The sequence below is a fragment of the Phyllostomus discolor genome, chromosome 3, assembly GCF_004126475.2.
Source record: "Phyllostomus discolor isolate MPI-MPIP mPhyDis1 chromosome 3, mPhyDis1.pri.v3, whole genome shotgun sequence".
In the NCBI taxonomy this organism is placed as follows: Eukaryota; Metazoa; Chordata; class Mammalia; order Chiroptera; family Phyllostomidae; genus Phyllostomus; species Phyllostomus discolor.
In genome coordinates this window covers 709,081-735,799 of record NC_040905.2, presented here as the reverse complement: position 1 = coordinate 735,799, position 26,719 = coordinate 709,081, and the positions used below count along the sequence as shown (strand labels likewise).

The 26,719-nt window shown below is 67.0% G+C and overlaps 1 protein-coding gene across 1 annotated transcript in view; it reads left to right on the top strand.

Annotated features, from left to right (window-relative positions):
* Positions 1-26,719, top strand: part of MAP3K1 (mitogen-activated protein kinase kinase kinase 1) — a 49,872-nt gene that overhangs the window by 5,845 nt on the left and 17,308 nt on the right. The window contains exons 2-9 of the mRNA XM_036020151.1: positions 18,209-18,359; positions 19,593-19,793; positions 21,926-22,126; positions 22,460-22,576; positions 23,164-23,312; positions 23,704-23,825; positions 24,625-24,706; positions 24,816-24,966. Coding sequence (XP_035876044.1) covers positions 18,209-18,359; positions 19,593-19,793; positions 21,926-22,126; positions 22,460-22,576; positions 23,164-23,312; positions 23,704-23,825; positions 24,625-24,706; positions 24,816-24,966 — 1,174 coding nt within the window. The remainder of the gene's footprint in view (positions 1-18,208; positions 18,360-19,592; positions 19,794-21,925; positions 22,127-22,459; positions 22,577-23,163; positions 23,313-23,703; positions 23,826-24,624; positions 24,707-24,815; positions 24,967-26,719) is intronic.

Here is a 26,719-nt window from a genome sequence, read left to right as displayed (position 1 = left end):
CAGTCTGCCCGACCCCCTCCCTCCCGGACCCTCGCTTTGCCCCTGCCAGCCTGTTCTCTGTATCGTGTGGCCAGAGTGAGTGTGTAAAGATGCAAACCTGATTACAGCCATTTCCCTCCGGAACAAGAAATTTAATTTACTTTTTAAAAATTAATGAACTTAAATAGTTTAATTTAATTTAGAAATTCCTAGCTGCTCTCCCTGTGGGTAAGGACCGGAGAGGTGGTGCTAGGCCCAGGGGAGTCTGTGCACGGTCTGGCCCGCCTGCCCCGCACCTGTCCTCGCTGACCCCACCGCCCTGTGCCCTGCGGAGCCGCTGCCTTTCGCCTCGTGCCTCCGAGACTCAGCCCAGCGCCGCCTGCCGCAGGGCCTTTGCACGCCCTGCCCCCTCTGCCCGGAACACCCCCGTCAGCGGGGTCATCGTCCAGGTCTCAGCTCGCGGACGGACCTGATTTCGTTGTGTGGTTTGTTATCTCGTCCACGCCTCTCCCGGAAGTCGAAGACCTGGGCGGAGTCTGCGGCTGCGGAGGGGCCGGCGTCCAGCAGAACGCCCGGCACGGCGCAGCACCCGGCAACGCTCGTGGAACGGACGGGTGCGGGCACTGGTGACACGGCACGTCCAGCCTGGGGGGTCGCCTGTCTTCCCCTGCGGCCAGACGCAGGCGAGGACGCAGCTGAGACGAGGCTGACCGGCAGAAGCCTGGACGGTCGGTGTCCCCAGGTTGCTGCTCGAGGGAGATGGCTGGGAGGTGTCGGCGCTCAGACTCGCCCGGTGCTCCAGGGGAGGGCGCCGCCCTGCTGGCCGGGAAGAGACCGCCACCTGCGCGGTGGCCTGCGCGGAGGAGAGGGCGGCCGCCTGTGTGCAGTGCCGCGCTGCTGGGGAGTCGGGAGTGTGCACGTGCACGTGCACGTGTGTGTGTGCGAGTGCTCACAGAAAGACGCTCTGCTCTAACACGAGGTCACGGTTCCTTCCTCACCTTCTCAGCGCGCTGCGTGAGCTCGAGACGCCACCTTTGGGGTTCTCGCCCTAACAGCTGTCCTTCGTCTGATGTTTACTAGTTGGACAACAGTCCAACTTGGGGTCAGTAGTAGTGCACACTCGCATCAAAGGAAAGATTTGCCAGGCGAGTACTTCGTGAGATTTCAGGAACCTCGAGGAGCCAACCCGGGTAACCGGACCCGTGTCCCGGTCTGCCGGCGGTAACTGAACCCGCGGCCTCCCGTACCTGGAGCGCGCTTCTCCCTCAGACGTAAGGGAAGAAGGCGCGCAGCCGCCAGAGGGCTGCAACCGAATCTGCGCTTCGAACAAAGCGCTTTGGCTTTGCGCGCAGAAGGGCTCCGAGGGCGCGCACTGCGGATCCGCCGGGGCTCACTGGAGGTGCTGTTCCCGCAGCCGGAACCCCGGGGCCTCCGGGACAGGCCGCGGTTACCGCAGCCGATGAGAAGGGCTGGCGGTGGGAGCGGGAGACCAATCCTGCTCCTGCGGGGCGCCAGGAGGGGGCGGGGCCTCGGAGCCCGGGCGTGCAGGCCTGCGTGGGGGCCTGGGGCCGGCACCTCGGTCGCAAACCTGCACGGCCTCCAAGGTTACAGTTGGTCCCTTCGCAGCACTTTCCGACGTTGCTTTTTGGGCATCGGTTTCCTTGTTTGGGGCGTGAGTTGACGATTTTTTTTTTACAGTGGCAACGGGGGTCCTTAGTGCACGGTCGTCCTGCGCTGCCTCGTGGAATGGCAGTCCGAGAGCGGGGCGTTCAGGGGGACTTGCGTCCGACGCAGCTGCAGGGAGAGTGTGATGCCTCGCGGGGCTGGAGGTCTGCATCACCTGGAGGGTCCGTCCCGCATTCTCCTCTAACACTGAGCGAACGTTGGCTGCAGGCTCGCGTGCAGACTGCGCGTTGGGAAGTGTGTTCCGCTCTGCTTACTGGCCGTTTTGTGTGCTGCGATTCTTCAAAGTACGTGGTCGTGAGTGGCCTGCAGTGCGCTGGCGTTTCTCCCCGCCAGACTGCGAGGGGTCCTGCGGTCGAGGTCAGCTTTGCAACGCGGCCCAGGTCTGTGCATTCCGCAGGGCTTCCGGCTCCGTGAGGTGCCCCTTGTGAGAGCGTCTCAGTGTCTTCGTGGTCTAAGGTGATAAATGTTCTGAAAGACATTTCACGGGTCTTTTTTCTTTCCTCCTTCAGAGTACTGGGCTGCATCCGTCATTTATTTTCTGGACTTCTACTGGGGTTCTTAAACGGCCCTTGGGCAAGCAGTCACGTCGTTTTCACGGAGCCTTAGGTTTTGAAAGCTGTGACGGATTAGTGTGGATGTCAGTATTTCTGAACACACCTTATTGTTTTAGTCTGAATTCACTTTGAACTTTGAAAATGGAATCCGACTGTTCCGGTGCAGTGGTCCCTCCGTGCGGCTACACACAGCCCCGGGGTGTGTCTGGGTTCGGGTCCGCGCAGCAGGGCTAGGCTCCCAGGCACAGGGGTTGGCCAGTCCTTCTGGACGCTGCAGAGCCGCTGTTGTGGAGTCTGTGCCCGGTCGTCCGGCCAGAAGGGCTGCCCAGCGCAGCCCGCTGTGCAGCCCGCTGTGCAGCCCGCTGGCCTCCGAGCAGCGTTTGGGTGGCCGCCCTCAGGACGACAGCTGCCCCGTCGGCGGCTGCAGTGTGCTCCAGAACAGGGGTGTCTCCTCGACCGGGTTCCTGGCTCCAGCCCCCTCCGCTGTGGCTTCTCGGGCAGGCACGGCCACCGTCACACAGCGTCACACATCTGTGCGTTTGGCTCTGGCGTGAGGGTGCGCAGGCAGGACTGCTGAGTCCGGGGACGTGCGCGTGCAGAAACCGGGTCCCGCAGCCGGTTCTCGGGGCCCGCTCCTGCCCCCCGGACAGTGTCCACCTGCACCATCCTGGCGGGTGCGCCAAGGGTGGTTCTGTTCTCGTGCTTTTTAGCTTTTCGGGTCGCTGTGCGGCCTGCGTGCGGGCAGCCGGACTTCCTTTGTGCGTTCCCTCCCGCACCGGGGGTGGGGGGGGGGGCTCTTGTCCTCCCGCGGGTCTGTGCGCGCCCCCCACTGCCGCCGCAGTTGGTTTCCTCCACCTCGGCGCTGCCCCCCGGGTGTCAGTCACGGTCTTCTTCCGCGTCCTGTCAGGCCCGTGAGAAGGTCGAGGGTGCAGAGCCCGCCTCCCGGCCTTCCCTGCCACCAGCAGAGCGACCGGGAAGGTCCCGTCTCCTCGGCCGCGAGGCGGAGGCTCTGCTTCCGGGTCGTGGGGACTGGGTGGCGGCGCCGCTCACGGGCTGGTGCGGGGGGGGGGGGGGGGGGGGCAGGGGGGACCCCACCGAGTGAGCGAGCGGCGGCTGCCGTTGCTTCCGCCGCAGCAGCGTTACCGGCAGTCCCAGTGTTTCCTGTGGTGCTTTCGTGGGTTCAGAGCGAAACTCCTGTCTGGGGCGCATCCGAGCGTCAGCCTGGCCCCGGGCTCTGGCCCCGTTTCCTCCGGAGGACCAGCCCGGCGCGCTGGCACCGTTTGTGGGTGAAAGTGTGTCGCACGCAACATTCTCAAACACCTGGAAGTTTCCAAGTACGTTTCTCTCACTGTTAATTACTTACTCATTTGTGCGCCTCGGGCTTCACCCCCTGGACAGCCCCATTAAAAGCAGGTCAGCGGCCAGAGAGCAGAGGCTGCGTGAGGGCTCGTTGCTGTGGGTTCCCTGCCTCGCTCTGCTTTGGCGCCTGGAGCCGCAGAGCGACTTCTCCAGGAGGGTCAGCCCACCGGGCACTGCAGCCGGTCCTTCCCGCTGACCAGCCCCCGCCCAGCCGGCGGTGCCCTTGGTCCTGCCTGCCGCCCTCCGCCAGCTTCCCGCCTGCCCTCCCAGCTTCCGCATCCACCAGCCTCCGCTTCTGCTGCTGCCAGCCCTCTGCTGGCCTCAGGATCGCCCCCCAGCTGCCAGCCCAGGGTCGGGCCCTGTCCCCTCGTCCAGTGCCTGCAGAGTCTCCTGGGAGCGGCCCCTGCTCCCCCCTGGACATGTCTCCTGTCCTCTCTGTGCACCACTGCTGGCGTGGCGTGTGTGGTGCAGGTCTGACTTGTGTGGGCCCAGCGTGCACACCCCCGCCCCAGGTGACCAGCAGCTGGCCTGTCCCTGCCAGGGCCCCCGGCCCCTCTCTGAACACGGGCTGTGCCTCCGCTGGGAGGTCTGGGTCCAGGGGTCCTGCCCCCTGTGCGGTGAAGGGCTGCTGCTGGTCTGGGGCGCGCGGGCGTGGCCGTGCGCGGAGGCTGCCTGCCCTGCGAGTGCGGCTGAGCCCCCGCCCCACGGCCCCAGCAGCCGACTGCGGTTCGCCGCTTCTGGCCTCTGCGGCTTTTCCTCTGTCGTCGCTCGTGCGGCCGTGTGCTGAACAGCAGTGTGGACCCGGGGCTTGTTGGGAGGTGCGCCTCATGATGAGCTGGATCAGGTTCCCCTTTGGTCTGTGTTAACGTTTCAGGGGTGCGGTCTGAGGGGAGTCCTCAGACACCAGGCGCTGTGTGGACGTCGTCCAGGATAGCCCAGGGCCTTCTCAGCTCAGGGAGAGGTGTGCTCCGGCTGCAAGCCCAGAGTTTGGCGGTGGCCTGGGCATGCCCATCGGTTTGCATCAGCTGCCTGGTCCCCGCGGGCAGGGCCCCAGGGAGGTGGCTGGTCCGGGCACTGCAGCCGCGATGCCCTTTCCAGTCTCCGTCCCGTCCGTGTGTGGACGCCTGCCTCAGGGCTGTTGCCACTGCCTCCAGGACCTGCCCCCCCCCGGGGGGGCCCGGCAGGGAGGAAGGCTGGGAGGGTGAGGAGGTAACAGTCCACCAACGCAGGACAGGGCGGTGCTGGCCTCGGCCGGCGGGGACCGAGGGGGGGGTTTCCTGGGAAGCAGCGGTCTGCCAAGTCCCAGGAATGCGGGGAGGAGAAAGGTAGTAAAAGGGGCGGCAGGCAAGTTTCGTGGCCCCGGGGCCAGGGCTGTGTGGGAGCTCGCGGGCCCGGGAGGGAGCGCAGGGAGGGCGGGCAGCCGGCGTGATCTGGAGCAGGGCAGGCGTGGCTCAGGGATCTCCCTCCGAGGGAGGCAGGGTGCAGACAGGCCGGGGCCTGAGCCGCCGGGCCGAGACGCCTGGCTCCGGTGGCAGAGCCTGCCGCGCTTCCTGCCTCCCGCGTGCTCCCACTGGCCAATCCCTGGGTCTCCGACTGAAGGCGGAGTGAGGGCCTCTGTCGCCTGCCAGGTAACCGCCGGGCGCTGGGAAGTGGGTCAGGAGGCCCAGGGCGGGAGCTGCGTCAGGGCTGCGCCTGGGGCCTGGGGCCGGGCTCCTGCCGGTGCAGCAGCCCCACCCAGCCGGCGTGGGCAGGGGGCGCGGCCCGGGAGAGGCCTCGGTGCCCAGCCCCGTCTGCCGCCCTGGTGCTGCCTGCCTGTGCCCGGGACTGCGTGGTGGTGCCGTGGGGGGCCTGGGCCCCCTGTGTCAGAGCTGCCAGGCCCTTCCTCCCCCTCTCCGGCCGGCCGGCACGTTTCTGGTCTAGAAAACGGGGTGCGGGGGACGGGACGGTGAGGCGCGGCTCTTGGCCCGCAGACACACCCCGTGAGCAGTGGCCGCCCCAGCTCCCGTCGGGCCGGCAGGGGCAGTTGTGCAGGCCCGTGGCCTCGTCCCGAGAGCAGCGTGGTTCCCGCCATTTTGAAGCCGTCGCCACGGCAGTGGAGGGCCGCACCGGTGGGACCGCGCCACGTGGGGGGGGGTGGCAGAGGGTGTCCCCGGCGGCGGTGCGCAAACCAGGGTCCCCGCCGCCCCTGGGAGAAGCGGAGGTGGCTCTCGCGGCGTCTCTGTTCCCTTCACGCCCCGGCGACTGCCCCGACTTCACCTGGACGGTGCTGCTCGGTCGTCGTCACTGAGGACAAACACAGTCAGTCTGGTTTTTTGAACCTGCAAACTCGTATTTTAAACCTGGGTGCCAGCCCCAAGGAAAGCACAAGTGAAGAGCAGTGAGGGCTTGGAAAAGAGGGAAACCACGTTTGTTAACTGACATTCGACGACGAGCAAGTGTTTTGTTTTAGAGACACGTAGCGTGCTGGCAGCAGAGTGTCTGCAAAGTGGAGGAAGTAAATCGGGGCAAAGCCGTGAGCATGCCTGTGTCTGGTAAAACGTACTCAGAGAGCAGTTGTGGAAGTGGCTTACTAACTGTGATTTCTGGGCACCGTACCATTGAAAACTGCCCTTCCTTCCTCGCTGTGGTCTTGTGAGGAGGGGACATTCCCGGGGTGGCCTCTCTCGGGCCCTGTCGCTGGGGACGGCCTTTCCGTGCGTGAGCGCCCGTGACCTGTTCTCGGTGTGACACGTGATGCGGTGTGTACAGGGTGTGCGCAGCTAACGGCTCTCAGTTACATTGTTTCCTGGTCGTGAAACTTCAGGCTCACGTATCTTGGGGGGGGGTTCTTTTCACGTAACTTGGACGGAGTTAGCATTTACTGGAAAGTGTGAACTTCACTATCCTTTTTTTCTTTTTTAATCTAGTAACTCGGGGCTCAAGCCCTGGAAAGTTTTGACTTTGAAATGGAGTGGGAACGAGACTTGTGGACAGATTTCGTCGTGGAATCGGGTGCCACGGAGCATATCCGCCCCGAACGCTCTGGCTGGTCCCTCCTCGCACACCCAGCCGACGCTGCACGTGACTCCTTGCTGCCCGTGAGGACTCCCAGCCAGCCGTGCGGGCTGCTCGCCGTAGGTTCCTGGTGGTGGGCGGCCTGGCCCCTGCCTGCGGCCACCCCCGGCCCCGGGCGCGCACCAGGCACGGCCCTCGCTCTGACGGCTGGGACCCGAGTCCTTGGTTTCCAGAGGAGGCTGATAAGGAACGGAGCAAAGTCCCTTTGCGTCTGGGTTGCCGGGCACCAGCCAGCCTGCTGTGGCTGTCCTGACTGGCTCTCGGCTCCACAAAACACGGCAGCTAGCCTGTCGTCCGCGCCATGCAAACTGGAGTCACCTGCGGTTTTCTGGGTGGCCGGCAGGACCCCCCTCTGCCTGAGGAGGGTGGGCCTGGCACACTCTGGGTGGAGCGAGGACGCAGGGGGCAGAGTCCCCCCTCGGAGGGCTCGGGCCTGGAAGGGCAGTTGGGCGTCGAGGAGAACAGGTTTATGCGGGGGGTTTCTTGCTTTCTCTTCTGCCTCTTCCCTCCTGGGCCAGGCTCTGGTGATAAGAAAAGAAACCCTTCGTGTCTGAAGTCAGCTTATCTCCGAATGCAGCAGCTTGCTAGAGAAGTGTGTTCAGAATTACACTGCGTCCTGCCACGCTCTGTTGTGGAAGGTCCCCCAGATGCTGAATGTCACAGATTCTAATTTCTGAAAGCCAGTTGGAACTCTCTTATCTGTGTAGAGCATATGGTTGGCCATACACTGAGCCAAATGGATTGTTTTGCTGTCTTTCTCACCAACCCCAACTCACACACAGCCACACCCAGTTATGCACTCACACAGCCACACACTCAGACTCACCACGGCCTCCCAGTCAGGCACTCACATACACACGGTCACACTCTCACACAGCCACAGCCGTGCACTCACACACAGTCACACTCCCACACGGCCACAGCTGTGCACTCACACACACACAGTCACACACACACACACCTGGCTAACCTGCTGTCTTCGCCCTCCGGCTGCCATTGCAGGGCGTCCAGCGGGCCACTCCCACAGGGAGGGTCCGTGCCGTGTGAGCGAGGGCCCTGCGCTGCCGCTGCCGGTGGGCCACCCCTGCCCCAAGCTCCCCTCACTGAGCGCTCACTGAGCACTGAGGGTTTTCGTGGGGGCGGGGTGGGGGGTGGCCAGACTCCTGCTCCCCCTCCCAGGCTGCCCCTCTTCCTCGTGCCGCGGAGCTGCCTGTGCCCCAGGAGGCAACTTCCTGGGCGTGTGCGGCCCGGGGGCTGCCCCTCAAGGTGGCCACAGCCAGTCGGTCACAGCAGCTGGTGTGCTCACGGGGCCCGAGGACGGGCGGGCTCCAGGCTGAGGCCTGGCTCCCCTGGGCGCAGGCGGGAGGCGTGGGAGCCTGCCTAGGACGCAAGGCACCTCCCCGCCGGGCGGAGGGCAGTGAGCCGCACGGGGCCTGGGCGCTCTGCTCTCTGCTCACCTCCCAGCCCGCCCCCATGGGCGCCCCTACTTGCCCTGTGTCCCAAGCCGCTTCCCGGGGCCGCCTCCCAGGGACAGCTGGACGGCCACCGGCACCCCCACCACCGGCTCGTTCCGGGTTCCTGGGGGCCCGGGTTAAAGCTCGTCCAGACGTGAGAGCGGCCTCCGTGCGCGTGCTCCGGGTGCTGGCCGGGCCCCCGGGCCGTCCACTCTTGCACCGGCCCGCGCTCTCCCCGGCCCCGCGGAGCCCCGCCGGCCCCCTCTGTGGCTCTGGGAGCCCGCCGGCCCTGCGAATGCAGCCGTCTCCCGACCCCGCGCCTGCCCGGCAAACACGGGCAGTCGTTGGGGGCTTAGCAGAGAGAGGGGTCACTCAGGTGACACCGAAGCCTCCTTCCTGGCCAGGGGAGGGCCGTTGCCCCTCGTGGCGTGTCCACCGTTCTGCTTCCCCGACGGTGATGGGGGCGTGCGTGCTGTCCTGTTGCCCCCCGCGGCACGGGTGTGGCCGCACCGCGGCTGCCGACGCTGCGTCCCTGCACAGGGCGCTGGGGGCCGCCGGGCCGTTCGGCTCCGGGTCTCCTGCCGGCTGTGGACGGCGGGCGGCTCGGCTCACGGGAAGCCCCCGCCATAGACCGAGGGGCCGTAGGTTCTGCCGGGGGCTGGCGGTGCCCCCGGCCTGGCTGCCGGGAGGGTCCCAGCCGGGGTGGGCGGCGGGAAGGAAGATGGAGAGAGAGGCACCCCCTGAAAAGGTGACTTGACACCCCCCCACCCCCCAGAGTCCAGAACGACCCGGTGCCGGAGTCTCGCACGCGGTGTCGTCGTTTCACTTGCGTGCGGCTGTTCAGAGAACAGCCCGCGGGAGGGCCCACGCGCTCAGCGCTCTCCTCACCGCCTTGACGGGGTCCGCCCTCGCTGGTGGCAGCCGGGGCTGCTCCGGGCGGCCACCGCTGCTGGGACTGAGCCGTGACCGCACGGGGAGGCCTGTGGGCACTGGACTGCCTGCCCCGCAGGCCGGCCCCCCCCCCCCCAGCCCCTGCCAGGCTGGTGGGGAGATGCCAGCCGCCCCTCCTCGGAGGGGTGGGGTTTCCCCTCCAAGAGAGCCGGGCCTTGGGGGTGGGGGGCTGTGGAGGGGACTGTGTCCCACAAGGAGGTGGCCGGCAGCAGGGCCTCGGGGCCGGGGTGCCAGGCAGTGGCCCTGTCTGCACACTGGAGCACGGCGTGGGGGAGGGGGCCCAGGATGGGCGGGGTGAGGGCGCGGAGGTCCGGAGGTTGGGCTGCTTGTTTGGAGGCCGGGTGGGGGTGGATGTGCACGGGCGGGAGGCGGAGCCGGGGAGGGTGTGTCCTCGAGGGGGTGGCTGCTCTTCCAAACACTGAGCTCCCCCCACGGCCCGGCCGTCGCCCTCGCGCTGCCGCGGAGCATCCACCCGATGGACTGGCGCGGGGGGCGCGGGTGCCGGGTGCCGGGCCCCGGGAGTGGCAGCGTGTTCTGACCGAGACGTGTGCTGGGTGTGCCCGGCCCACTGTGTGTGGGCCCCACTGGGTGGTGCTCACGCCCCGTGGGCTCGTCACAGGAGGACACGGACCTTGTCTCAGGCGGCCTTCCCTGGGGGTCAGAGGACGGCGTCCTGTCCACTCCCTCGGTGGCTCTGACCCCTCCGCCCTCCTCCTGGTGGCCACTGGTGGGAGGACCGTCCTCGTAGCCACACTGTCCTGGCCGCACTCCCCCTCGACCAGCCGGCCTGTGCGCCGGGGGCCGGCCAGCCAGGCTCGGGCGCTGAAGGCCCAGGTGTGCTGGGCCCCGGCAGGTGGGCCGTGAGCACGTTCTTGGTGCTGATGAAACGCCCGTGTTTTAAGTGGTTGGTTTCTGGACCACAACTCGGGGCCTGTCTGGAAATCCCCTGCAAGTGTTGCTCAGGGTCCTTCTTGCATGGCTGACGTGCTCGTGGGGGGGGGGGGGGGGGGCGGTGGACGCTGGCGGCCTCGAGGCCTGGCTGCGCTCGGCCGCGGGCTCAGGGCCTGGGCACTCGCACGTGGCCAGCTGTGCCCTTGGGGACGCAGGTCCCCTGGCCGTTTCTGAAGTTCTGCTCTGCGTGTGGATGTCTGGCCGTGACGGGAGGGTCGTCGAGAGCCGTGGCCTTCGCTCCCGGGTGGCACTCGGGCCACCTGCTCACACGCTCCTGGTGCAGAGGAGGGTCCGGGGCGTCCTCGGGACAGCGACCGGCGTCGACGCGAGCCCCCGGCCTCACGGCTGACCTCACTTAGCTCGGGGGATTGGCACTGTAGTCCCATCGGCGTTTCTAGCGTGGATCTGTCCCTGCGCCTGCTCCCGGATCTCGGAGGGAACGCGGCATTCTGGAGTGGGTGCTGTGGCTCCCACGGCGCCTGCCCGCCCAGATCGGCCCCGGTCTCCCTGCCATGGGGTTGGCCTCCTGGCTCCTGCCTCCCCCCAGGGTTCCCCACCACTCCCGCCGTCGGCCTCGGGAAGAGTGACGGGCGTGGGCAGAGGTTGGGGCGCGGGCACGAGCCAGGGCCGAGGGAAGGGCTGTCTCTGCCGAAGTCGGGTTTCGGCTGGCTGGCCGGCGCTCACTGGGCCCGAGGGGCCGGAGACAGAGCCCCTGCGAGGCTGTCCCCAGCCCTCCACTCCTGCCTCAGTTTCCCTGGAACCAGAGGCAGAGCCTCAGGGAAGCCCGCTGACGTCTCCGAGGCCCTCCTGTCCGGGGCCAGCTCGCAGCCCCCAGTGCGAGAGTGCGGGTGTGCTGCCAGGGCCGGGGCCGCGCCGCCCCTCTGCCCTGTTCCGCACGCACCCCCCGGGCTCCCCCAGGACGGGGACAGGAAGTCCCGGCAGAGCACCAAGGTCTTAGAGCCGTGTGCTGGGTGGGGGCGGGGTGGCTGAGGGCAGCCTCTCTGGCAGCTGCTCCCAGAAAGGGGGCGACGCCTGGGCCTGAGTGGGGCGGCGGGGGCCCCGCTGTGCTGGGACCAGAGACAGGCCCCGGGGCACTGGGCAGGTCGTGCTGTTTCGCTGCTCTCACTGCGCTGCCCCTGCTGTGCGCCGGGTGGGCTCACCCGTCTCCCTCCCCACCTCAGAGGTTGCGGGTCGGCGTCAGCCGGAGGGTGACGGCCTGAGTCAGAGTTGTTCTGGGGAAGCGGAGTGTTCGCACGCCAGATTACGGAGAGGAGGGCTGTCATGTTTTGAAACAGAAATAACACGATAATATGATTTATATACTGAAATATGTCACTTGCCTCATTTCCATTTCCATTATTCTTTTATAAGTGAATTCGTTAAAATTAGAACACAGTTACGATGAATATCTTTTGAACTGTTTGCCAGGCTAAGCCGTAAGTCAAAACCTGCCAGTTTAAAATAAACGCAATTTGGTTCTAAATTGTAGCTTTTGGTGCGGCGACGAGAACCTGACGCGTTTATGCATGCCGGCAGGGCCCCGCCGGAGCGAGGAAGGCGTCGCTCGGGTGGACGGGCGGGCGGGCCGGCGGGCCAGGCCGCGGTTGGGGTGGGTTGTTGGCCGCCAGGCCCTCTCTCTCAGGGAGTGGCGGGCGGGGGCAGCCGGGGCAGGAGGAGTGCCCGAGCGACGGCGTGCAGGGCGGGCGCCACCTGCCCTGCGGGCCGGCCTGGGTGCTCCACCTGAACTCTCGGTGTCTCCAAGGGTGACCTCAGCGTGAGGGTCGCTCCAGGCTCCTCTTCCAGTGGGCGACGCAGGCGGCCGGCGCGCTCCGAGGGCGTCTGTGCCCCACAGCCGTCCCTCAGTGGACACGGAGGCGGCGGGAGCACGAGCCATTGCCCGTGCCCTCGGCCGTGTCTGTCTCCCTCCCTGGGGCCTCCCCTGAGGGGGTGGCTCCCCAGGGTGCTTTGGCTCACGTCGTCTTTGTCTCCACCGCTGACCCAAGTCCTGGGCAAGGGAGTGGGCTGGCCAGGGACAAATCAGAGTGACACACCAGGCCGAGGGCCTCTGCTGGCGGTCCGACCCGGACGGGGAGGAGGGTCCGACCCCGAGTCTCTCGGGCTGGGCTTGCACCGGCCGACTCTGTCCGTCTGTCCGGCTGGAGGTCAGTCTCCCCCCGGGGCCCAGTGCTGGGGCCTCAGCTGCACTGCCCGCGAGCCCCGTGCTGAGACGGGACAGCCGGTGTCCGCTGTCTCTCCGGGTTTTTCGTCTCCTGCGTGTTGACCCCTGGAGCCGGAAGGGACTGGAGAGGTGGCCCGGCACGGACCTCTGACCTCTGACCTCTGACCGCCCGTGTCCAGGGCTCCTCGCGGGAGGACTCGCGGGCCGAGCGGCTGTGAGGAGTGCTGTGGGTGGGCTCCCCTCCCTCACAGAGAACCGGGAAGCACGGAGGCTTTTAGGTGAAGCAGCGGAAGGGTTTTCCCCGGAGATTCCTGAACAGAACCGTGCGCTGGTCAGCATTTCACAGAACGTCATGTTCTCCAGAACGGACTGATTCTTTTGTCTAGAAAATGCCCTTCCAGCCTCCGTCAGCTGCCTGCTGGTCCTGTGTGTCCCTCTAAAATGATCCAGGCGTCACCTCCTCTGTGGGTCTTTCCAGGGTCCCCAGTAAAGTCGAGGAGGAAGACCCGCCCGGTCCTGGACACCGTTCACGATGTGTTCGGGTGCCCCGTTTCGGCCAAGAGGCTCGGTGCTTTCCCAGAGTGCTGGCCGCGCGCCCGGAGGGACGCTGGTCCCGCCTCCTGTGTCTTCCTGTCTTCGTCCCGCTTCTCGGGGGCCGCTGTGGCCCGGGCACAGTGTGCGCACCGCCACCGCGCGGCGCTCGCCGGTGGAGGGTTCTCCAGCACTGGGCGCACGGAGAAGAGAGCCCCAGTGGTCAGGAGGTCGGCCTTCCTCGCTGGGCGTCCCAGTGACACGAAGGGCCACCCGCTGGGAGGAAGCGCACAGAAACGGCGCCTGCTGCCCTGCGGGGCCTGCAGGAGCCCGTCCCGGTGGAGGCGGGGAGGGCTCTGTGCTCGACCCCAGCGCCGCCCCCTCCTCTCCGTCTGTCCGGGGACATGGAGGACGGTCCGAGGGTTTTCACTGGCCCCGAAGACAGGCAGAACGTCACCCTTCTCACCCTCCCCCCAGGTTCCAGACGCTGTCAGGGGCGGGCACGCGGCCGGCCACCGTTCCAGGTCTGCGCCTGCGCGCTCTGGCTCCCGGCAGGGTAGTCGGGGGTGGGGGGCTGTCACGTGCCTTTGCAGACAACTGACTTAGTAAAAATGTCGTCACACACCCACTGGAGAAGGTTCCAGAGAGAACGGACACCAGAGGAGCCTCCATCTGGCACTGACTTGGGATCTTTCTGATGGGAGCCTCCGGGCGAGGGAGCAGCCACGCCCCCCACGGCTGCTCTGTGCGAGGACTGTGGGCCCCGCCCCCGGGTGGGGCGGACGCGAGGCCCCGCCCCTGTGGGGGTGGCAGCTGCGAGGCCCCGCCCCTACGGGGGGCAGAGTCCTGCCCGTCGCAGCTGACGGAGGGCGAATGGGGCGTCCTAGACACTCCCCCTCGCTCTCCGGGAGCACACGGGGGACTCCTGGAGAGGAGCCGCGCCTGCAGGCAAACACTGTGGAAGTAGCAGCTCCCTTGCTGACACCTGATCCGTGTCGACAGTCACGGACCTGTGGCCTTTGTCGGAATCCACCGGCTCCCTTCCGGAGAGACCTGGGTGCACCCGGCGCGGCGGGGGTCCTGCGTTGCTGCTGTGCCTTCCTCGGGGGCCGGGCGGGTGTGCGGAGGGGGCAGCAGCCCGCTGGCGCTGCCTTTCTCTCGGTTCCCCCGGGTCTCGGCCGTGGGCAGCAGCCCTCTACCTTGACGAGGGTCACTCCTGCGTGAGCGCGTCCGCCCGCGGCCCCCAGGGTCTCGCCTTGCCGTCCACCTCGGCGCCAACAGCCCTGGAGGCGGCGGGGCCCATCCGGGGGCTTGTACTGCGAGGCGGTTGTATCGGATCCGTCACTCCCGTGACTGTTCCTGACCTAGAAGGTTTCCTGTAACTATAAAATGGTCTTGAGTAGAATCCAACAAAAACGCGATTTGTAGCAGAAAGGCTGGAATCTTCTTCTTCAGCTAACAGCGTGAGCGCTGCTCGTCACGGGGGCGTCCGTCTTCGTGCAGGGCCAGTGAGCTGGACGGGCGGGGGAGAGAGGGGCTGACCCTCCAGCCCCGGGGGGACGCAGCCTCAAGCCCCCTCCTTCCCTGACTCCTCGGCTCTCCTCCCTCAGTCCTGCCTCCCCTCATCCCTGAAGGGTCCCCCCTCCCCGCCCCCGGCACCTTGCTCAGACCCTGCAGACCACCCAGAGCGTCTGTGGTCAGGGCGTGGTGCAGCCATGCGGACCAGAGGGTGGGCTCTGCGGGCCCTGTGCGGTGCCCTGGGCGTTGGGCCCCGTGGGGGGAGGTGGCATGCACGCCCCGTGTGGGCGCTGTTCTGGCCGGTCTGGGCCGGTCTCGCCAACGCCGGGAGCAGTGCCCGAACTGGGGACGGGGTGGCGGGGAGGCAGGTACTGAGCAGACCCCCGTTGTCTGCCGTGAGAACCACCGTCGCCACGTGGGGCTGCGAGGTGCCGGCGGGAAAACACCTGCCGTGCAGGTGGGATGCACCTAGTGCCAGAGAGGGGTGTTTGGTGCTGGGGTGGAGGGGCGGGGCTGGCCTGCCACCCCGAGAGGGGAGCAGGAGGGCGGGCAGAGGCAGAAGTGGGGAGAAGTCCCCTTCTTGGGTCCCCAGAGGGAAACCCGTGCCTGCCTGAGGGGGGCGGGGGGCGGGAGGGGCAGCCGCACTGCTTCCCTGAGGAGGGCCCTGGGGATGCCCCTTGGTGTCAGGTGAGTCCTGTCACCCAGGAGGGGACAGAACCGGACACCTGGCAGCCGGCAGGGAGAGAAAGGGCCTGTTCCAAGGGAGGTTCAGAAGCAGGGTCAGCAGGAGAGGAAGCCAGAGTTCAATCTGCAACAGGGTTTGAGCTGCTCACGTTTATCTGGCTAAAAGCCTGGTGTTTTTAAGTCTTCCGAGTATTCCCAGAATATGTGTGCTACCCTGCCAACAGGTCACACAGACCAGGTGTGGTTTGGGTTAAGATGACAGGTGTGGTTCTGGACAGTAGGCTTGAGGCCCTCTGACCGGCGGGGGGGGCGGGTTACGGCTCTCAGTTTTGATGGGCCCGTGTGCTTCTCCTCGTTGTTGTGAAGCCGTTTCCTGCTGCAGGCGTGGCGTCGGTCGGGTAAGAGGACAGGTCGCCGCCGTGCATGGTCGCACGCACACCGGACAGAATAGCAGCGCTTCATGTGTCTGGCCCGTGAAGCCCGCACGTCAGGGCGTTGGGAAGACAGTGGGAGTGTGTCGGAAGGAGTCTTTATTCCCGCTTCGGTTCCTGCTTCAGAGACCGGCGGGGCCGAGCAGCTGCAGTGGTTCCCCGGCAGGCGGGGCAGGCGGTGCACACGGTGTGCCTCGTGGATCCAGGGTCCCGTCGGCTGTGAGCGAGACCGTCTCTCTGCTCGCCGTGAGGACAGGCAGTGAGCCCTGCACAACAAACCACACGTCTGCCTGTGGCGGGCATTCTGACCTGGAGATGAAAGTGGGGGAAGTGCAGGTTGTGGAGTTGACCACACGCGGTCACTGCTCACGAAGACAGTGGACCGTCTGTGCGCTGGTCCGGGAGCCGAAGAACCGCCCCCTGAACAGCATCTGAACTGCAGGTGGCGCCTCGGTTGAGTGCGGGGCTGCACGGAGGTGAGATGGCATGAGCACACGTCACCTCTGGAGCCAGGGCGGTCCTGGGGCGGCCAGCGTGTTAGCGCCGTGGCGTCTGTCTGACGGGGTCGTTAGTGGGGGTCTGTGGGGGCCAGCCACCGGCTCCTCGTCCTGGGCTGCGGGTCGGGGGAGGGGCTTGAGGATGGCAGTGCGCACCTGAAAGCAGGGGCCCCCAGACCCTGGTCCATGGAAAGATCCTCTTCCACGAAACCAGCCCCTGGTGCCGAAAAGGTGGGGACTGCTGCTCTAAGGGATGGTGCAAGATGGGACTCGGGGTCCCTGATCCAGGGTGGTCTCCAGGGAGTCGAAGCAAAGCCAGACGGCTGGACGTCAGCCAGGGGAGTGTGGGCCGGTGAGCAGCAACCTACGCAGAGCCCGAGCAGGAGGGCGTTTTCGGCGGCGAGCTAGGACCAGGCGTGGCAGGCGTCACGGGCCACATGAACATCCTGGGTTCTGGCCTGGGTCCCGGGGAAGCTGTGGAGGGCGCTGGTGGGAGGGTCGTCTGCGCCCCTGCAGCCGGGGAGGCGCGAGGGGAAGGATGAGACTCGGGCTGCGGCAGCTTTCTCGGGGGGCTGCTGGTTGCCCCAGCTGAGTTGGCAACCTGACGGGGGATTCTGAATGGGTGTGCGTTTTCCTGAACCTGAGTTGCCATTACTACCAGAAGTCTTAGTTACGGCACCAGACAGGGTGCATTGTGACCCCGCAACCCTGTTTCAGGACACGGATTCTAAAGCAATACGCTTAGGTGTGTGCAAAGTGTGCTGCTGCTTAGAGCAGTAACCAGTGCCAGAGGTGGTCCTTACCCTCACGGGTGGCGCAGAGGAGGCCGGCCCGCCGGCCTGAGGGAGGCCCCGGGACCCAGGGAGGCGCGTTTGGGCCGAGAGTGCCCTCCTCGTGTTGGGCTGGGTGCAGGCAGGGGGGCCGGGGAAGAGGGACAGGGGCGCTCAGCGGCGCCAACCTGGGGCGGGTGGGGGGTGGCTTCTAGGGGAGGCGCTCCTGCCCCTTGGGTGGAGGGGCGGGGCTTCTGGCGGACGTGGGACTGACCTCAGAGAACTAGCCTGGCACCTCGCCTCCCCGGACCGCTGTTCTGGGGGGACCGTGGCTGCCGTTGCACAGGTCGGCGCGGCGCCGCCAGCTCGGGCGTCTGGTGGCCCGCAGACCCGGGTCTCCCCGGGGGCAGGTGCTGACTGAGCAGGACGGGTCTGGGGCAGGGCTCCCCCGCTCTCCCCACTCCCCCCCTTTCCTCTCCCGCCCCCCCGCCCCAGCGTGATGTTTTATGATCAAGTCAGGTCAGGAAAAGGCCGCCAGGTGAAGGAGGAGGAGGTCCAGTCTTTCCTGGGTAGAGGAGGAGATCGAGAACCAGAGTCTGCTTCCTCGCTCCCTCCGTTCGTTCCCCTCGCTCCTGCCCGAGCTGCGGCGTTCCTTGCGGCAGACTCTACCCGTGTGCCGGAGCAGTGCACGCGGTCCACCCCTCCTCTCCCCTCCCCTGCGTGCGGGGCCAGCGTCCTGTGCCCTCCGCACAGCTGGAGTCGCAGGGCAGCCTCTGGCGGACCGCTGGCCACTGGCCCAGGAGCACGCGTGACGTCCGTCCCGCTGGGTGCCGCTGCTCTGCCCCTGGGACGGGCCCAGAGGAGCGAGGGGGCTGCTCTGGGAGCGCCGCCCTGCTGCCCCCTCAGGGTCCCCCCTCCCTTCCGTGCGGGACGGCCACCGTCCTCAGCTCCGCGGAGCATCCCTGAGGGTCCCTGGGGTGGGCTGTGCGCTTGGACACAGTGGCCTCTCCTGGGCCGGCCTCGCCTTGCCGGCCCCTCGGGACCAGGTGCTAGAAGCCGAGTGCATCTCCTGCGCTGGGCGTGGAGTGCCCCCCCCCCCCCCAGCACTCTGTCTGCGTTTCGAGCGGCGCTCTGAGGACGGGGTTCATCTCGGGGGTTGCAGAGCCCGCCGTGGGCCGTAGAGGACGCCCCTGGCTTCGCCTGGCTCCCCGGGGGGTGTCGAGCGCATTTCCAAGCACGTGCGTTCTCTCGGCGTCGCCGGAGTTGCTGGGACCCGGGACAGACGTGCGTCCGTGACCCCTCGAGTGCGGCGCTGCCCGAGGGAACGAGGGCGCGGGGGTCAGCGGGCTGCCCGCAGTTCTGGTTTCTGTGTCCAGTGGCTGCCGCCCCCCCCCCGCCTGTGTAAAGGTGTTAAATGCCCGTTCTCGGCCGCCAGTCGGCCCTGCCCGCGTGGTGAGCTCGCCCGGGGCGCGGCCCGTGGCTCCCGGGGGCGGTCCCCTCCGCCGTGCCCTGCCCCCTGGACGCGTCGCGCGGAAGCAGTGCGTTTCCTCGGTCCTGGCCCGGCCGGCTCCTTCCCGCCTGTGACCCTGTCCCCGCCCCGCCTGCCGCAGCCTCGAGATGGAGAGCAGGGAGACGCCGCGGGGCCTGCCCCGGATGGACGACCGGCCCGAGGAGCGGCTGATCCGTGAGAAGCTCAAGGCTACCTGCATGCCCGCCTGGCGGCACGAGTGGCTGGAGAAGAGGGGCCGCCGGGGCCCAGTGGTGAGTGGGGGCCTGGGGGGTGGGGGGAGGGGGGAGGGGGGCTCCTCAGCTGACATCGCAGGGTGGGCGTGGCCCAGGGAACAGATCCGCCTGCCCCAGCTCCCTGAGCCTCCAGCCTGGTCAGGGGACGGCCCCGGGGCGTGAGGCCATGCTGCCCTCTGCTGGCGGCGTCTGGAGGCCTCTCCTGGGAGCGCTGGGCCGGACTGGAAGTATTGTTTTTAAGTTTCATCGTGATGTTTTAACTCAAAGGTAGGTTTCAAGGAGCATAACCCCAGGAGCCTGTCAGGAAGTCAGAAAAGATGAAGCGGCCTCGTGGGGCTGAGAGGCTGACAGGCCGCCCGGGGCTCTTGTGGGGTGGGGGGCTCCAGGGCCCCAGGGGAGAACGGGCGGGCTCGCTGCACCCTTGGCCGCGGTCTTCCCCCGTCACGTCCGGGTGGCCCTCGGAGACACCGCCGCAGTGAGCCAGCCACGACCCCTTTGCCTGCAGAGGGTCGGGCTCCCCTCCCGGCGGAGTCCGCACGTGGGCCCCACCAAGTCCTCGCTGGTCCCGCCGGCAGATGGGGCGGACACACCGGGGCTCGTCTCAGGGTGGAGAGAGTCCCGCTGCAGCGTTTCATGGAGGGTGGCAGCTTCCTGCCCGCTCAGCGTGAGGAGGGGGTGGAGCAGGCAGAGCCGCCCAGCACCCGGGGCTGCTCCTGGAGCCCAGGGAGGGCGGGGAGTACAAGCCCGGGGAGTGGTGTCTGCACTTCAGAGGCGGGCGTTCGAGCTTCCGGCCGCGCTTGCGGCTTCTGAAGCACCTGCCCACACCGGCTGTCGTGAGGGGACGCTGCCCCGGAGCAGGCGCAGGTGGTTCTACGTCGACCAGTCCTGCCCGAGGGTCCTGCCTCGGCTGGTGCAGGTGGGGGGGAGCTTGCGCCCCTGTCCAGCCGAGCAAACAACCCGCAGGCCCTGGGAGCGCCGGCCTGGCCCACGGTGCGCCGCCCTCCCAGCGTGGGGCAGCAGGTGGCACTGAGCTCCCAGAGCGCGGGCGGCAGCACTGCAGCCCCAGGAGGAGCCTCCAGGGCTGACACCGGTGTGGGCGGAGCAGGCCGGCTCGCGGCTCCCTGACGCTTGGCGCAGGCTGCCGGCTGTCTGTCGGATCTGCCTGCTGTCGCACGGCGGCTCTCGCTGGGCTCGGGCTCACGCACCATTTTTCACGTTTTCCAGTGACCAGTGCGTTGGTGTCTCGTTCAGGTGGTGAAGCCCATCCCAGTCAAGGGAGATGGACCCGAGGTCGGCGCCTGCGCAGCCGAGTCGCAAGGAGAGGGCCAGACCAGCCCCGCGTCCCCGGCTCCCAAAGGCCGCCGCAGCCCGTCCCCCGGCGGCTCGCCTTCGGGGCGCACGGCGAAGCCGGAGTCCCCCGGTGTGCGGAGGAAGAGGGCCTCCCCAGTGCCGGTGAGTGGACGTGCGGGCGGGCAGGGGAGGTTCCCGTGACGTTCCAAGGGCCGCTGCTCCGACAGGCGGCCAGCGGCCCTCAAGGCGCGGCCCACACTCCCCAGGCTGGCAGCGGGCAGGTCCCGAGAGCCCGGCTGGGGCTCCTTTAGGTCAAGGGTGGTTGTATGGGAGGCCGAGACGCCCTGTGCCCTCTGGTCGCGTGGACGTTTGGCTGGGGGCACCGCTGGGACAACAGCAGTCGCAGCCTCCGGGCGGCGGGCGGCCTGTTTCGGGTGATGGAGTCACTCCAGGGAAAACAGTGCGAGGGTGTGTCCACCAACGGTGAAATGTGAGGCTTCTAGCGCAAACTGGGCTTTGAGAAAACCCACTGCACTTCTTTCCACCGGAAGGGAGCCCGACAGCCTCCCTGGACGGAGACTCGCGCCCAGACCCTGGCGTCGTCCAGCTGTGCTCCGCCTGCTGCACAGCGAGCCGTGGGGGCCCTGGCAGGGGCTGCCCCACGCCGGGGACCGGCGTCTCCGGAGGAGGACAGGGCGACACGGGTCACCCTGGGCCTGCCGTCCCCTCCGAGCATGGGGGCCCTGGCCCCCCTGGACCTGACCAGGACGGCAGGCACACTGGCCACCGGTCCCAGTCTAGCTGCCGCCCAGCAGCCGTGCCTCTGGGGCAGCATCAAAGGGGAACAGTCGCATGTTTTGACGGCACTTCGTGCCACCGCTGCCCGGGCGCAGACGTGTCGTGAGAACCAGCCGTCGTCTGTGTGGAGCCAGGCATCACGGAGGCGTGCGGAATGGTGGGGGCTGCCGTGACCCTGACTCTCCGACCTCGGAGAGCAAATGGGAGAGTGGGAAGATGACCGAGCCATGCCTGCAAGGCCAGGGGGCGTGGCCGCGCTCGGGTCTGCGTGGTTCAAGCACGTAGACCCTTGCAGAACTGAGATGTGAGTGGAAACCCTGACGGTAAAGCCAGAGGCACCAGCGCTGTTTATTAGCTTCACACGGACACACGGCAAGTCAGCTACTTCTGACTGAAACCGGGTCAGCTGGTTACTAGCTCAGCAGTCCACACACGGGGTGGGCGGGGCCCTCCCTCTGGGGGGGGGGCGCCCCTCCCTCTCAGGGGCCCGGCCCTCCCAGCACCACGACCGTGGCTTGTCGTCTCGGGGACTGTGCGACAGTAGCTTCCTGTTGAGCCAAAACCCAAACAGAAGTGTTTCGAGAGGGCGTGTCCCAACCCAGAGGCTCCTACTGAGCCGGCTCAGGCATCCCGTGTGTGGGTGCCGGGTGCTTGACGCCTGAAGCTGGCCGCCGCCTGGAGCTAGAGTCGGCGCGCCACAGGGGACATGCGCCGTGGGTGCGCAGGGTCGCACCCCCAGGCTGGGTGGACGCTGGGGTAGACACGAGGCAGAGGTTCCCTCGTTCTCCATGGTGGCTGCCCACTGGGGCCGTTTCCACACGCTGCCAGCCGTGCATGGTGCTGCCGTAGGCACTGCTGTGGACACGTCCCTCCGCTAATCCTGGGTTCGTCTCCGGAGCCCTGTGTGTCCCCGTCCCACCAGCACTTCTCCCTCACCCTTCCCGGAGGCCTCGGCGGGGGGAGGGGCTAACCGGACTTTCCCTGGGTCCCCGACAGGAAGATCGAGCTCTGGGGAGCCCTTGAGTGGCACGGGTCACCCTGCCCCCAGGAGTGCCCGCCCCTGTGGGGAGGTGACCTGGTCGGAAGAGCCGCCCGCCAAGAGCTGTGGGTGAGGTGCCAGCTGCACCTTTGGTGGGAGCAGCTGGTGTTCAGGTTCCGTAGAAAGAAATCGTTTTGCCAGAACGTCGTGTGCTTTTGATTCTGGTTCACGTGGTGCTTGTCAGAGACCTCGGGTCTTTGTAATCTGTACCATTGCCATGGGGCTGTCTCTCGGCTGGAGAGCTGTCCTTGGCCACGTGGGGCGGCTGAGGCTCCCCAGGGTCCCGCGCAGCGAGCGTGTCTGGTGGAAGCGTCTGCAGAACACGCTTCGTCCCGTTCCGCTGCGTGTCCAGGTCTTCCTCAGACTTGAAGGCCGGGCGCTGCCTGATGGGGGCCTTTCCGGGCGCACGCGTCTGCCAGAGGTGGCGTGGGTCGGCTAACGCTGCCCCATCCTGCAGTTCCAGAGCGGGAGGACCACGCCCCCGAGGAGAGCCCCTTCCCCGGACGGCTTCTCCCCATACAGCCCCGAGGAGACCGGCCGCCGGGTCAACAAGGTGATGCGAGCCCGGCTCTACCTGCTGCAGCAGATCGGGCCCAACTCCTTCCTGGTGGGCGGTGACAGCCCCGACAACAAGTACCGGGTGTTCATCGGGCCGCAGGTAGGGCCGGCCGCGGCCGCGCGCGTGGGCTGGGGGCTGGGGCTCCGGGTGCGCTCAGTGAGCCGCAGTGAGTCCAGAGTAGTTTCTGGGCTGAATGTTTACAGCGTGTGTACGGAGGTTTTCACTGCGACTCAACGTACACCAGAACACAAACTTGACCAGTTTATTAAACTCACCAGACTGAGATTGATTTCTGGAGATAGCTGCAGATGTTTCTTGCACACTGCGTGCTAGAAACTTGAGTGTGACCGACTCGGAAACGCTCTGAGACGCGGTCAGCTGGGGAGCCCCGATGGGACCGAGGGGCCTCAGCGGTCGCTGCTTCGCCCGCAGAACTGCAGCTGCGGGCGCGGGGCCTTCTGCATCCACCTGCTCTTCGTGATGCTCCGGGTGTTCCAGCTGGAGCCCTCGGACCCCCTGCTGTGGAGGAAGACCCTGAAGAACTTCGAGGTGATTTGACGTGAACGCTTTAGCATGAGACCGTCCGCAGTTGTTAGGGAGCGTGTCCTAAACCGTCCCTGAGCTCCAAGTGTGCACGCACGCTGGTCGTTTTGACGGTTTGGGGGTGTGAACAGTTCTCCTACGGTCTATTGAAGAGTTGGCGTTTCCTTCTAGACTGAAAAGCAAGTGAACGCTGACCGACTGTAAAAATGCTGTCCTTAGTGAGCTGCCTGCATTCTCAGTTTTGAAGCTTTTTTTTTTAAGGTTTTGTTTCCTTATTTTTAGACAGAGGGGAGGGGGTGAAAACAAGAGGGAGAGAAACATCAGTGTGTGGTTGCCTCTCACGTGGCCCCCCACTGGGGACCTGGCCCACAACCCAGGCTTGTGCCCTGACTGGGAATCGAACCAGTGACCCTCTGGTTCACAGGCTGGCGCTCAGTCCACTGAGCCGCACCTGCCAGGGCTTAGCTTTGAAGCTCTTAGGTTGGCTTTGTGAAAACCTCCTGAAGGAGAAGATGCGTGGTTGAACCCGGAGGGCTGTTCGTGTCCAACCACGCACGAACAGGGACGACCCCCCCCCCCCCCCCCCGTGTCAGGTGGAGAGCCTGTTCCAGAAGTACCACAGCCGGCGCAGCTCGAGGATCAAAGCCCCGTCCCGCAGCACCATCCAGAAGTTCGTGTCCCGCATGTCACACTCGCACCCGGCGTCCTCCCCGAGCACGTCCGCATCGAGCTCGGAGAACAGGTGGGTGCCTCCCCGCCCGGGGGTGGGGGCAGGCGCTCCGCGGTTCCAGGGTCTGGTGGTGTTACCCTCTTCGCTAAGGTGCTCTGGGACCCCTGCGTCCTGGCTTCCGAGTCAGAGGCAAGGGTGAGAAACGCTTAAGGCCACGTGAGTGCGTGTGTGTGGACACGGGGCGTGTGTTCACGCACATACAGAGACGCTTGGTCCCGAAAACCGCAGCATTGAGAGTGGCACGTGGGACACCAGGGGCATGTCGGTGTCCGTGTCACAGGAGGGGTGTGGCCAGTGGAGAACGGTGAGCGGCCGCGTGCCTCCGCCGCCACTGTGTGGTGTGGTGTGGTGTGGCGCTGCCGCCAGGCCCTGTGCTGATGGCCGCCGTCTGCGCACTCCGCAGCGTGAAGGACGAGGAGGAGCAGCTGTGCCCGATCTGCCTGCTGGGCATGCTGGACGAGGAGAGCCTGACCGTGTGCGAGGACGGCTGCCGGAACAAGCTGCACCACCACTGCATGTCCATCTGTGGGTGCCCGGGCCCCCCCCCCGGGGTGGGGCGGGCGAGGGGCGGTCCCGCCTGCCGTGGGCGCGCCCCCTTCCCCTGCAGCGCGCCCCCCCTGCGGGCGCAGCGGGTTGTCCGTGGAACCTGGACTGGGTGCTGCCTGCCTGCCTGTGGGCCCCGGGGCTCTGTCAGCAGGAGCCCCCCGAAGTCAGGGCGGGGGGTGTCAGCAGCTCCTCAGGCTCTCGCTGCCGGTGGGGGCACCAGCGCCGCTGACACCCTGCTGTGCAGGGGCCGCCTGGACCTCCTTTGGGGTTTGAATGCGGCCGTCGAGTAGACCAGTCAGGGAAGGAGAGGCGTGGGCACAGTGGGGCCCAGGCCGGGCCGTGGCCGTGCGCCCAGGGACCCAAGGCCGGTGCCTGGGCCGCCGCTTGTGCACTGCTGCTGCACCTCCGCACGGACCGCCGCCTGCACGGCAGCGCGGTGTGAGGGCCTCGGAGGGCAGTTCGGGGTCTGGGGTCCGAGGAGCCGCCTTGGCCGAGACGTGGGGTCGTGTCGCGGGCGGAGCAGTGCGGGGAGCTGAGGCGTGACTGTGACCCACCCGGGGGTGGCCCGGGCGCCGCAGAGACGGGCAGCCAGAGCGGGGGTTGGTGTGCAGGCGGCACAGCGCCCACAGCGGCTAGTGACGTGGCGGCAGTGGCACACCTGGATGCCCGCTCTCAGGCCAGTGCCAGGCGGCAGTGTCTGCGGGGGGCCCCGCCTGCACGTGAGCCCTGCCCGCCATGCCGTGCAGACACGTGACGACGTGCGGTCTCCCCCTCTCAGGGGCCGAGGAGTGCCGGAGGAACCGGGAGCCTCTGATCTGCCCGCTCTGCAGGTCCAAGTGGAGGTCCCACGACTTCTACAGGTAACGGCTCCGCGGGGGCGGCTTGGGCACGCTGGGGGGAGTGACGGCGTCCCCGAGGGGCTGCGTGGCCCTGCCAGGTGTGACAGCCCCCTGCTGGTTTCCTGTCCAGTCACGAGCTGTCCAGCCCTGCCGACGCCCCATCCTCTCTGCGGGCTGCCCAGCCGCTGCGCCGGACTCCAGAGAGCGGCTTCCACCTGACCCACTTCGGGGCCCAGCAGGTCCCTCCGGCGCACAAGGACCTAGCCGAGCCCTGGGTCCAGGTAAGCAACCTCGCTCCCCCCCTCAGGGAGAGGGCTGCAGGCAGCGGAGGCCTAGTCCGCCCGTGGCTTCTGCGCTGAGAAGGTGCTCGCGTGGCTCCGTCGGGCTCTTAGACCGATGCGACGTCCATCTCACTGCCGCCGGTGTCCACACGTGTTCCCAGAGCTCAGGGCTCTGGGCCCAGCCTCCGGAAGCACCTCTCTGAACCACCAGCGTAAACCACTGCGCTCTCCGGGACAGAGCCGCCTCCCGGGCCTCCGCCGCCCCACAGAGCGCAGCCGTGTGGACGCAGCCACTGCGTCCCACCTTCTTGGGTCCCAAGCGTGGGAACAGGAGCAGAGACGCAGCGCCCCCTGAGCTGAGGCGGTTCCCGTCCTGAGGACAGTCCCCTCCTTCGCCGCCTCTCCCGATGGGAGCTTCTGTCCCCCCAGGGGACCGGCATTTCGGGGGCCGGCCTGTTCATTGCCACCCGTGTCACCTAGGATCCGAACCGGACAGTGTCCTCGGGGGCCCCAGGGAGCTCGGCGTAGCAGCGGCCTGGCCAGCCCCGTCTAGTGCCCTCATGGCCAGAGCAGTCATTGCGGCGCCTGCCTGGGACCCCGGGGTGGCCCCTTCTCCCGTGTGTGTCCATTTCTCGTGTCGATACCCGTGACAAGTCCAGTGGAGCCTGCAAACTGAACCACCTACCTTTCCCTGCCTAGTTCGTTAGCAGCTTTTGGCACAGGCCCCCTGCCCCTTGGCGGCCCCCAGAGGACACTCAGGTTGACCCCGAGGTGCCGGCTGCCGGCGCTGCAAGGCTGTGGCCTCACGTGCTTCGCTCACACTTCGGGCTGCGCCGGGCTGCACACGCCCGGTGTTTCGTGAGCACTGTCCCGTCGATCGGCGCCGAGCCCCAGAGAGCGGCTGCTGCCTGCCAGCACCAGCACAGACCCCGCGCACTGTGTCCGGGGGGTCCTTTTCCTCCGGTGTCACTTCGGTCACGCACACGCGTGCGAATGCCGTGACTGTTTTCCCAAAACCGTGTCCTCATCCCCAGTCCTTAGGAACCTCCTCCGTGTGAGTCGACGCAGGCAGTGAGCTCCCTCCCAGCGAAGTGGCCCCGGGGGTGCAGCCTGCACACTGTCCTCCTGGCCAGGCTGTGACTCTGTGGCCAGGGGCTGCCGGCTGGGCCGTGGGCACGCGGCGCAGGTCCGGCGCAGGTGGGGCACGCCCCAGCTGGTGGGAGCACGAGTGTTTTCTCCTTTGTCGTCTCGATTTTCCCACCCTGTCGGCTGCGGTCCCACCTCTTCCATCTAGTTTTCTTAACCTCTTCGTGCATGACAAAGCCCAAAAGCTCTGCTGCCCGCTGCTCCCTGGGAGAGGCGCCCTGCGTCCAGGCCTTTCTCAATTTGGCGTTTCTCAGTCTCGCCTCAGCACTGCCCCTGTGGGCTGCGTGACTGCGAGCACGACGCCGGGCTCCTCGGGGACACGCTTTGTCCTGGGGTGGGCGTGGGGGTGCAGAGGGAGTCTGCTCCCTCGGGTCTGTCCGTCCGGTCCCTGGAGTTCAGTCCTCACTTCACCTGGACTAGTAGGCGTCGAGGACTGTTTGTCGTCGCCACCCAGCCTTGGGCGTACCTTCCTGCCCGACGCCGTCAAGGTGGCTTGACGTGCTCAAGACCGAGTGCACGGAGAAGGTCCAAGCCTAGCCCAGCTTCCCTCCGGCCGCAGAGGTCAGGCTGCACTCAGGTGCTTCAGGTGCGCTCCAAGTCCACACGC